The following is a 12,295-nucleotide window of genomic DNA, read 5'->3' on the forward strand; positions in this document are numbered from 1 at the left end:
CATTATCATCATTTCCTACATGAAACATCACTATCTTATAATGGAGAAATGCAACTTAACTATAAACTTACAACAATGCTCTTTGTCAGAGACAGTAATTGACAGATCAAAGGGCTATAAAATAATGTTAAAAGTAATATAATAGTAACATCTCTCCTCTGGTCTTCCAGTGACAAGTGTAATGAACCCAAAGTAAGAAATTACTGGATTCAGGGATTATTAAATCAAAAAAATACCAAACCAAAACACAACAAACATCCCATAAAATCCAACACCCCACCCCCCAAATACATAGTCTATTTTGGTTTAAGGTTTATTTTCTCTACCAAACTGTTGTAAATCAATAGAACTTCAAAAAAATCCCCTGGTCACTGTTCCTGTAGGCAAAAAAATGTGAAGTCTGTTACCAAACTCTCCTTTGCTGAGATGGTCAGATACACAGCTCGAGGGATTATAACTAAGGCTCAATTTAAGAGGCAGCGTGTACTGCCACGTGGATTCAGATTACACATAGGGATGAGAGCAGAAAGGGCTGCAAACTGGTACACTTAGAGGATGTTATACAGATCTGGACTTTACATCTGACCAAATACCAGGATAATCAAGAAGATCAAGAAGGAAATTCTGGTATCATACTACCACATCATTCTGCAACCTGCAATCTTTAGAGTCTATACTATGAACTGAATGATTTATCATTGTGTAGATTCCTAGTTTAACACTGTAATCCTCCATTCAGTTTAAGTCAGCAAGGCTATTTGGTTCTGTAAGAGCTTTCAAATAAAGAAACTGTATTTATCCCTTGCCTTTAAGGCAACAGCAGTAATTGTCTTCCCATTGAGGCCAGAAGTCACTGTTTAATTTCCCACTATAGTAGACATACTCGGATTACTTGATAGCCTTTTCTACTTACTCAGTATCCAGTTTCTTTGGACTAGCAATGTTCTTAGCGCTGCTGCTAAGCTCATTGAGGACTATCAGTGGATAGATAACATTCTTCTCTACAAAAAGGAGCCAAATGTGAAGTTTCTCAAACCACATCACATGTGCGGCATCTAGGAAGACAGAATAGAAAGGAATCAGATGGCACTGCCAAATCAAACTCAGCTCAAGGAATAAAGATTCTTGATCCAAGTAATTAGTGGAGTCAAACACTAACTGCATTCTCATACTGGACTTGCATAGTTTTACATAACCTAACTCAAGAGAAGTTCCTTCTAAGCAACTGTCTGTAGCCCCAGTCGAGGTTTTGCACACATCTATACAAAGTGTATCACAACATAACAGTTTACAAGCTACTTGCCTACTGTACATGGCAGGAAATCTAGATTACTCTCCCTTCAGCAACTTCAACATTGATACTGATGAAGCTGTTTGACAGGATGCATTTTATTTCATGCAAAAGGATGTTTTTCAACTATATTTGAACGAAAGGATTTCTGGTTTACAACTCTACAATAGAGAAGAGTACACACAACCTGCCAACACAAATGTCTGGGACTTCAGAACTTCTTTTAAACTTCTCCATCAGTTACAAGATATGTAACAGGATTGTTATGTTCCAAATTAAGACACACAAAGATAACAAGAAAATTCCTTTTACAAGGGATTGTTAATATAGGCTGGAAAAGCTTAAGTCAAAAAGTATGTTTAACATTGCTGCCTACATAAAGGGTTAAAGATATACTTCAAAGAGGCCAACTCTTCTTCATTGCTCTGAATGACTGCACATGCTTAGATAAGCCCCAGCAAAATCTGGAGTTCCTTTTCTACAACAGAAGCACTAAGGACAATTATTCATTGACACAGCATGAACACATGTATTCTCCTGAAAACACCCCTACAGATGGAAATACTGCAGCTGGGCACCAGCAGAAGGGCACCAACTGTAGACTCTTTAGTTTCACAGACATACAGTTGCACTTTTCATTTCCTCCTTCAACTGGAGTTTGGCATCACATTACAATTGGTATTCATATTTATCCATCTTAATACCTAATCACTGGAAAAAGCTCCGAAATTAGCCATCAGTGAACTAAACTGCACAGTTGCTACAGAGTTGGAAGTTTTAACCAGTTCTGATAATTCTCTGCTCCTGAAACCAGCAGAATATTTACTTTCTTTTCCTTCCTGTCTTACCTTAAAAACTAGCTGAAGAGAAAAAGCAAAACATCTTTTGTTACTTCTAAGTCATTTTTAATAGAAATCTCTTAAGTTTGCTGTTAACAAGTTCTAAGAGTAGAAATCCCACAATCTCCTGCTACGTACTGGAGAACTTCTCAGTAGTGTAACTACCTCCGTATTTTCTGCAGCCTCCAGGGAAAGACTTCACGAAAACAGACCCTAGCACAAAGTGCAAGTGTGTGTCTGTGCATATCAGCTATCAAGTCTGGTTCCTAAAGTGTGTCTTTGCACTAGCAGGTTGCTTACACTACTTTCTGTTAAAACAAGTCAACATAGAACTGTAGAATCACAGAAAGGTAAGGGTTGGAAGGGACCTCTAAAGATCATCTAATCCACCTCCTGTGCTCATGCAGGTCCACTTGCTTTAATAATCAAATCCATGCCAAGATCAAGTCTCAGACAGCATAAAATATACCCAATCCTTTAAAACACTACAAGAGTTACTATCTTGAAAAAGTAACCTAGTGAAACACACTCTATCTTACTAAAAAAATAAGGCAATCATTAGCACTAACTTTGCAACTTAAGGTTTTGAAGACTGCTCTGAGATGATGTCAGCACATGCAATAATACCATCTGTTAAGGGATATATAAAACAAACTGGTCAGCAGCTACAGCTAGATGAAGAAGCTGTCATGAGGATATACTTACTTCGGACTTCAAACTGATAGTATTCCTTGGTTTTCAGCAGCGGGTGAGAAAAGCAATGCCAAGGAAGTTGCTTTCGGAGTTGAGGCAGAACATAATGGGTCACAAAGCCTACCGTACCCACCAATGCATAGAGAACATAACTTAAAATGGGCTAAAAAGAAAGAAGTGGAGAAATTAAGGTTTGTGGTTTATAAACAAAACGATACAGGAGTAATATCTCTTCCAGCTTCTAGGCAGGTGCTCCTGTAATGGTAAATTGGGAAAGTATTTCTTCATGAGATGCTGTACTACCAACGTTTAACATCAAACAAGAAAATCCTGTGAGAGAACAAACCACCTATTTCTAACATATTCACTAAGTTGAGATATATTTTAAAGTAGTACACTAATCTTCCTTCACAGGCCATTGATTCTGACTCATCTGCATTTCACTGTATATATGACAAAGCTACTATCCTCTGAAGGCTGAACCCAATTTACACATTCATCTGCAAGATAAAGAGGTGTAAAGCAGAAGGAAAACTAAATCATTAACTTTCCATTCTTTTAAGAAGGTGAATAAGAAACCTCCCATGAAGACTGAAGTCTTCCACAGAAGTCATGAAGTACTACTATATTAACATGGTATGAAAAGTGTATTACACGCTAATGCTTCCTATACATTAGAATTTTCTCTACAATGCTAGAGATGTCATAGCAAAATTAGGATTGCATTCCCTTGTTATAAGGTCTTGATTCAGAAATTCTGTGAAGCCTAAGCCTAACTATACAACTAGTGAAGGGCATACAGCCAACTCTCTCAAACATGGGAGAAAGCAACGTTTGGAGTGCTGCAGTCAAGCCATACAATAGAAAAGCTATTTCCTCAGCAAGTAGGAAATAGTTTTCACCTGAAAACTTGAAGCTACCTAAACATATATGCTTTGTAAAGTTATTTTCTTACTTTAATTGCAGGCAGCAGCAGGAAGGTAAAATCCTTCTAAAATACATGCAAGCAATCACTTGCCTGACATGAGGCTGTTGATAAGCTAACCAATGGTTCCATCACAGGAACACCAAAATAAGTAACTGTAACTCTTTAGGCAAATGCTTTTATTTAAATACAAGCAGAGGATCTGGTCCCATGTCATCATCATCACGTAAGAGTGGTATATACACAAGTATCCAAAGCAGTAATATTAGACAAACAAGTAAAAAACCTTTGAAACTCAAAGGCTCTTTGAAGTGCTGTAAATAACCATTCCAGTAAAGGAGTGCTCCCCTATACTATAGTCCACCAACAGCCACACTAGCATGCAATTGCTGAGTTAAAGTTCATTCCCTTAATCTTCAAGAATCAAACCTTTCAAATTATGATTAAGTTTTGGTTTTCCTTACTCTAGAATCATCCTGACACTATTTAACTGAAATAGATGAAATAAAAGAAGCCATTTTGTGCCAGATTCTGAAATTAAAATATCAGAAACAACTAGGAAAGTGCAGGGAAAATGAAACAAGAGTTTTTGAGCATACTGGAATGTGAATCTTCAGCCTTATGTTTGTCACGCTATATATTTAAAGACCATCTAAAACTAGCCAGGAGACTCACTGCACTACCAAAGTTAAGTGTTATATCACATTACAGTATTTGTATATAGAAGATAAAATGGCAAACATGATGGAATACCTTACCTGTAAAACTGTAAATACTGTACTGACGTGAATTGCAAAATAGAGCACACCAATGACGATACACACAATCAGGTCAGACTGCAATCGTTCACTCTGCGGAGTCAAAACGTAATCGTCTTAGAAAATAACAGCTTTAGTTGTCCTCTTCAGATTCTTAATGTCCATCAGCAGTAACAGTGAAACTGATTAAAAAGACTTTCAAATTCTGTCAGTGTTAGTTGCTTCCACTGAAGTGATCAGAAACTGCACAGGATGAACCTTACAGCTAAGAGCATTAGTTCAGATGAGTTAACTGGAAAGATGCACAAGCAAAGTGCAGCAAGGGAAGCTGACATACCCAGTTCTGGACTGTGAGGGGGCAAAGAACCAGAAGGGCTAAGCAAATTTCCTATTTATGATTTAAGAATTGCTTAGACTATGGAGCAATAAAGAGCTCTAGAAGATGGCTGCCTAGACAGATTGAAGGACCAGGTGGAAGAGCAAGGCTCTCTAATCTCTTTCCCTCTCCCTTGCAGAAGGCTAAAGGATAGCTTTGGAATGACCCTGAAGAATGAGTTTGAATTTCCCATCACCCATCAAACATGTTGCTAATGAGGACAAAACTAACAAGATGAGTAATGCCGGGCTCAGTCACAAGGGGGCAATATGTACTTAGGGCCACAACTTGGGAGTCTCCAAATTTAGGCCTGCTTCCACTCCATACAGACACTGTTAGTATTTTCAGCCCAGCAAAACCATTAAAGGATTAACTACACCAGAATTGGCCATATAATGATACACAGCAATTACTGCCACAGGGTCTTAAATTCTTGGGACACTGATTTAAAACAAAGCAAGCTGGAAGTTCTGATTTAAAAAGCCCTGAAAGAATCTATCACAACCCTCATCTCTCCTGCTCTGTGGCAACTAACGCCACAGTTTGAAAGCTGAAGAGGAGCTTGCAGCTCCTATGGTCATTCTCTCCTGTTAAACGTTAAAAGAATTGCAGTTTCTGTGCTCTAAACGTTTACCTGCAGTTTCCACATACCACAACTTGTCACACATGTGCCTGCTGTCCCAGGAGACATCTGTCTATACAGTTATTCCCCTAAAGTCAAGGCCTACAGAAGGTTGAACCAATGTTCAGCCTTCTTTTGCAGAAGTGAAACATATTAAGCTTAAGTCTTTTACTTACTGCTCCACTCTGTGAAAAAGAATGTTTAAATATTACTACTTTCATCAATATTTAGAGTGAATTTGTACTAAAACCCTAAGTATGTGCTACAGTCAATGGAACAAGCTACATCTCTTTAAAAAAACAAACATACCAAAAAACCCCACAACACTTTCCATGTATGTTTTTTGCTTCTGGAACAGCAAGAACAGTTGCTAACAGTTTTTAGTCTTGCTAACAGTTACTAGAAATATCAAGTTAATAGAGTTTGGCCACCATTAACTCCTACCTGCTAACTTCTGTGCCAAAGCAAGTATCATTTGTGGTTGACATGACCTAGAAGAAAACCCTCAATGACACTTCACTGAATTCACACTAGGGATTTCCACTTCTCTCACATGCCTCCCTTTCAGTAACTTAGCAATGCAAGTCTTATACTCTTAGTGCAGCACACTGGTTCAACTGCAGGTTTAAAGGAAACACTGATATCCATTCTAATTAACACCATGGTAATCAATAAGTGTTGTGAGCTAAGTAAATGCTTAGACTGAATAATAATAAACAATTTAAAAGCCCACTCACCACTGAATTCCTAAGCTTTTCAGGTAAAGGATCTTTTACTTCAGACAGAGGATCCTCAGGGTTTTTGTCTTCAGAATTGGGAAAAAATTTTGATTGCACTAAAGAGCTTAAAGGAAGACAGAAAAAGAAAATGCTGAAAAGCACATACTGTTCCACGTGGTTTTAGAAGAACAAAGCATAAAGTTCTACTACAAGCTGATCAGAAGAAAAAAAACCAATCCTGGCATATTAGCCCTTTCACATAGCTGAACAAACTCAGAGAGATGAGATCTCAAATTCACAGGATTATTTCTCTGCTTGCACATAGTGACCACCAATAAAGTAGCCAGATGTTGTTCAAGCAGCAGTTTCTCTAGTACCAACAGGACAATAAATACCAACTGAGTAAATACTGAATTTTAAGTGGGGTTCTTAGTAGTCATGAAACAAAACTTTAGCTCATAAATAACTGAACAGAAATGTAACCTGCTGCAAAGTTAAGAAGTGGTCTATTTGTGAGCACCAGTTAAAAACCAAACACTCCTTGATTTAATTCAAACTTCAATAGAAACATAAAAAGAAAAATCTACACTAGCCTGATTAATTCATTAATTAACCATGCTGACCAAACTACTAAATTCTTAGCAGATCATGCTGGTACTAAAGCCAAAACACTTAGATGCAAGCTTTCAGAAGCCCATTGCATCTAAATGTCTTGTAATCCCTTAACATGTTTTTTTCTGGCAATATCATACAAGGTACAGAAATAGGTATTATTTCATTTTATGGACAGGAAGCTCAAATACAGAATGAACCTTAGACCTTCAAAGGCAATTATATATTGCAATGCTTAACTGTGCCACATCTGGCTAAATAGGTGAACCTGCAGGTCAAACATAAGCACTCAGGCTGTTGGAGAGAACAAGGGACAAAGACCTCATAACAAGTGAGTAAAGTCATCTGAACCAAGAGTAACAGAACAAGATTTAGTTGTCAATTCAAAGATAAGATTTTTCCTCCTATATGAACACTCACAAATTATTAATCTCTCTGTTCACAGAAGAGGCCTCTCACTATCTATCCCAGACTACTGCTTATCAAATTCATCCAACATTATGGCTACCAAGTTCAAGCTCTGCCTAACCCAGGAATGTGGACTGAACTTCTATTGGCTATTCTGTGGGAGGTGTTTCTCCTACTGGAACTATTTTTGTTTTACACACATAATTATTAACTGGATCAGAAACACTCTCACCATCAGATCAATACTCCAACTCAGAACAGCAACATTAATACACATTTTTCTGGGCTAGACAGAACATCAGCAGGCAGTTAAATCAGATTTTGGCATTTTAGTGATTTGCCAGACGTCATGAACATGGGTTGGCATTAAAGCCAGGTCTAAAACTTGAGAATTTGTCTCTCACTACTCAATCAGTATCATACTATTATTGATAATGCTAGTGACTACCAGTTTCAACAGTACTCCAGGCTAACAATCTATAACATTCCCTTGCAACTTGCTTCTTCCTTATGAAGCACACAAACTGAGTTACTTACAAAAGTACAGAAGGGTCACTACTTTGTCTGCTGAGATGATACGATATTGCCACTAACAAACCACAAAATATAGAGAAAAGAACTGGAATGTGCTGCCCATCCCAAGAATCCTGGAAATACAAATAAAGTGTTAATAAAGAGACAAAGTACATAACATCTGCCACACAAGCATTATGTATATCATAGTAAGAGAAGAATTAACTACCATCCCACAGAAATGAAACAGGACTTTTAGTACAAAAGATACTGCTCAATATTTCCCTATGTCTAACTATAGATCAAAAACTTAAGCCTACACCATTTTAATCACTAAACAGTCATCACTTTTCTTAACACTTAGGAAGAATTTGCTCTATTCCTTGAGACTGCAGGTTCTTGGAGTTGCATTTAGTCACTAATTTTCAGATTAAAGCAGTTGCTTTTTGTTTTCATCATCTGCACTGGATTTGCAAAGACGAGACAGTGACTCTTTGCTCAAGTTTGTTTATCTTCAATAGCTGTCTACAAAAGGCTGGGACAAATGTGCAAATTCACAGAAAGCTAATGATGTTTCACAGGTGACAGCATCATGGGAGCACTTCCTGTAGCAGCTTTTTCCTCTCCATGAGAGAATGGAAAAAAGCCACTCAGCTCTTGAGCTGGAAAGCACACATGCTACAATTAATTGTGAACTGACAGCGTTTAATTATTGACATGCACCTGAAACCAAACAAACAGAATTAACACCACAGTGTTTTCAAGCAGAAGAGCATTTCAAGCAAGGAAAAGCTGTTGGGTTTGGAATCACTTAGATGACTTTTTTTCTTGAGAACCAATGTAGAATGGAATTGACAGCAAGTGCCACATGTTTTTGGACAAAAAACCAGCCTGTTAGAACAGGCACTAATCACCTGCCTTCTAAAAACAAAGCATCTGCTTTGTTCCTGCACTGCACCTCCTTTATTGACATCACAGCTGAGCAAGTATAAACCTCTACCAAATCAGATTAATGTTTCTAATGATATTTCTACATATTTAAGTCTCTAGATACAAGGAAGCAGGGAACAAACCCCAAAACATCAATGTGTGCTGCATCTACAGCTTTGCTCACCTTCAGGGCACCATAGCACAGTCCATACAACAAGGCTACTGCCACAATACTACAGATAAAACTGTAAAGTGCTGCAAGCAGGCTTGTGGTAGCTGAATATCATAGAAAAGAAAGAAAAATGAAACAGTGTTACATAATTAGGTTAGAATACAAAATACTTCAGATTGTTTAAGATGGATATCAGCCTCCTAAGTTACATACCCCTCTGATGGAAAAGAGCCAACCTACAGCAACTACATACACTTTGTCCTGCAAGTGATGAGGAGGTTTTTTTAAAGCAATTTATGTGGCTTTATTTACTTCCTCATTTGCTCAACAGCATTACTGTGGGAATGGTGAACAACTACAACACAAGCCAGCTGAGGAAGAAACTACACTTTTTGACAGACTTACTAGGACAGTAATTCTATTTCTCAGTAAACCAATGAGAAGACCTTTAGCCTTTTTAGAAATACACTTTGTATTTTATGTTTAGAGGGTAGGAATACAAACAGTGCCATCACTAAATTATTTTACTAGCCTACTAATCTGATGGCTGCTCCTAATCTAATGCTTGTGCTACTGGCATAACAACCACTCACCATTGCCACCGAAGACATGAATATCCAGCTGTTCACAGAGATACATCACAAATGTATTCACCTGAGGCAGGAGACCAAGGAAGAATACTATAGGGAAACATAGTGTAAACACTACAGAGGAAAAAAAATAGGGAGAAAAGTGGTGAATATAAAAAATAGACCATGGTAATGTACTCTTAAGTTTTAGGGTATCAAACACGACTAAACATCACCGAGTATTTCTACTATCATTTCTATGGAAAACATCCATTATTTGAATCTCTACTTCAGTGACCTGAAGGGCAGGTCCTGTCTGACCAATCTGATCTCCTTCTATGCCAAGGTGACTTGCTTAGTGGATGAGGAAAAGGCTGTGGATGTATTTTCCTGGACTTCAGTAGGGCCTATGACACAGTCCCCTACAGCATCCTCCTGGAGAAACTGTCTGCCCATGGCTTGGCGGGACCTACTCTCAGATGGGAGAAAAACTGGCTGGATGGCCAGGCCCAGAGAGCTGTAGTGAATGGCAATACTCAAAAGACAGATAAAGTACTGAGGGATATGGTTTAGTGATGGGCTTGGCAGCCTAAGGTGAGTGGTTTGCCTTGATCACCTTAAAAAGGTCTTTTCCAACTGTAATGATTCTGTGATACTATGACTCAGAACTGACTGAAAAGAAAGTTCTCATAGACCAGTAGTCAGAAGATTTCTTGTACTTCTGCTCTAAATCGCTGTAGAAATGGACAAAGGCCAATCAGGCTTCTCATTTTTATTTAGCAAAGATCAGCCAAGAATGTTTACAGAACATCTGTAAGTTTTCACTTATAATAAATGAGGCTTATCCAAGTCTAACTGCCTGTCTGGAGTTAACCAGCCACACTGACTTAAGAGAGGGCAAGCATTTCAGCTCTGGGTTTTTTGCCACTAACGACATCTCACAATTCCACTCATTTTCCCACACCACTTTGGAAAATTTTCATCCTAAAAGATTTTTATTAAAATGAAAAAGGGTAACTGTGTGAACCATTAAAACATCTGCAAACGGTAGGGCAAAGATAAACATATACCACTTCATTTTAAGGCAGAGAATGGTACATCCCAACACGTACATATCATTTACTTTCCATCTTAAGGAATAAGAGGTACAGAAATAATTATCATAGAATCACAGAATGGTAAGGGTTTGAAGGGACTTTTAGAGATCATCTAGTCCAATCCCCCTGAAGAAGCAGGGTCACCTAGATCAGGTCACATATTGGCCTTCTTTCACACAACCCAACAGTAGTTCAGATGCAATTCACAAGCAGCAGCAGAAGTTCTATGTTCTGAGGGACAGAAGGATCAAATCACAAAAATCACCCTAGCAGACAAAACCTGGCAGTTTAAGAAGCTTTTCCTATAACCTTCTCAACTTGTAGCTTCAGTGACCCAAAGAAAACCATCTGAAAAGTATCCTGTAAAGAATCACAAGTCTCAATTTTATATATCTAACTTTACATCCATAGAATGATTAGATACTAAAGAAAGACCTGCCTGGCCATGTTCCTATGCAACCTGATCTAGGTGGAGCTGCTTCTGCAGGGGGGTTGCACTGGATGATCTCTAAAGGTCCCTTCCAACCCTACCACTCTCTGGTTCTATGATATTGCATTAGAAATAGCTACAGTGAAGTAGGTACTGAGAATTTGATTATTTTTTCCTACTCCTTGGTAAAGTGAAATTAAGTGTTGGTTAAAAACATGCAGGTCCCTAGCTTAGGAAAAACACTAAGGTCTCCATCTTTTTCCTGGTACAAATTAGGAAATATATGACCAAGGAGCAGTTACACAGGACCTGAAGAAAGTCTTTTTTAGAAGTCTCAAGTCAAGCCTTTATCTCAAAGAAACCTGCATACGAGGCAAGCAACGTGTTCTCTCACCGACAGGTTAAAAACTTGTTTCATGAAGGCCTATAGGTTGAACTACCTTGGGACCATTGAAATTTATAAATCATGCCTTTCCAGATCTATTTTGTAAATATAGTAGTCCAGCAAAATGCCAATATTTCTGATGGCTTTTAAATTCCATAACAGAATTGCTCTCTAATGGGGACCACCTATGTGAAAACAGAAAATAACTGTTCTAAGTGTGGAGCACATTTAGATCAATTGATCAAGGTATAAAATATTTATACCAGCCCTCACTTGTCTGTTGTCAAGGTCACTGCTATTAAGTTATTTAAACACAAAGGTTTGCCTTGCCCTGCACCTGTGTTGTTTTAGTAATTGGGCCTGTAAATGGGAAAAAAGGCAGCTGAGATTTTTACTTTGTGCCAACAAAGTATGTTTGCTAGCAGCCAGATTTGAGACAGTGCTTCAGCAACATTAAGAGTTGTTTCAAAGACAAGAGCCTGTGGGAAGTGGTGGTGGTGTGGGGGTGTGTGTAGTGTTTTATTTTGGTTTGGTTTTTTGCTGAGTGAGAGCTGTTGTGGCAATCTGATTTTTTTTTTTACTGGTAGAACAGCTGAGAAATACGAAGCACACAAGTTGGTGCAAGAGACCCAAAATGACCAGTAAAACATAAGGATCAAAACCCATTCAGAACTCAAACTAAGAAGTTTTAACAACTCATCTCAAAATAGTCACAGCCTGGTGATGATGTTTGAGCAACCTTTTACAACTGGAAAAGACTCAAGTATCTTTTAGAAGTAGGTCAGTTCAGCAGTACAACACACCAGACACATCGACATTTATGTAACGTCTTATGAGGATATGGGTATACATTATGACAATGACTCAACATGACAGGAAAGAGAAGACTTCTGAAAATAACAGAGTATTATAAACAAGGGGAAATGAAGCCACCTTTAGATCTTGAATGAGTCAAA

At 38.1% G+C, this 12,295-nt stretch overlaps 1 protein-coding gene across 10 annotated transcripts in view; it reads right to left on the minus strand.

The window, feature by feature from the left end:
* Positions 1-12,295, minus strand: part of PCNX1 (pecanex 1) — an 89,882-nt gene that overhangs the window by 24,177 nt on the left and 53,410 nt on the right. For all 10 annotated transcript variants that reach the window (XM_061998892.1, XM_061998888.1, XM_061998893.1 and 7 more), the window contains 7 exons: positions 9,452-9,562; positions 8,871-8,962; positions 7,781-7,890; positions 6,242-6,347; positions 4,507-4,599; positions 2,836-2,986; positions 914-1,055 (listed from right to left, as the gene is read on the minus strand). In XM_061998892.1, the coding sequence (XP_061854876.1) occupies positions 914-1,055; positions 2,836-2,986; positions 4,507-4,599; positions 6,242-6,347; positions 7,781-7,890; positions 8,871-8,962; positions 9,452-9,562 (805 nt within the window). The remainder of the gene's footprint in view (positions 1-913; positions 1,056-2,835; positions 2,987-4,506; positions 4,600-6,241; positions 6,348-7,780; positions 7,891-8,870; positions 8,963-9,451; positions 9,563-12,295) is intronic.

This window comes from Colius striatus, chromosome 6 (assembly GCF_028858725.1).
Source record: "Colius striatus isolate bColStr4 chromosome 6, bColStr4.1.hap1, whole genome shotgun sequence".
NCBI classification, from domain to species: domain Eukaryota; kingdom Metazoa; phylum Chordata; class Aves; order Coliiformes; family Coliidae; genus Colius; species Colius striatus.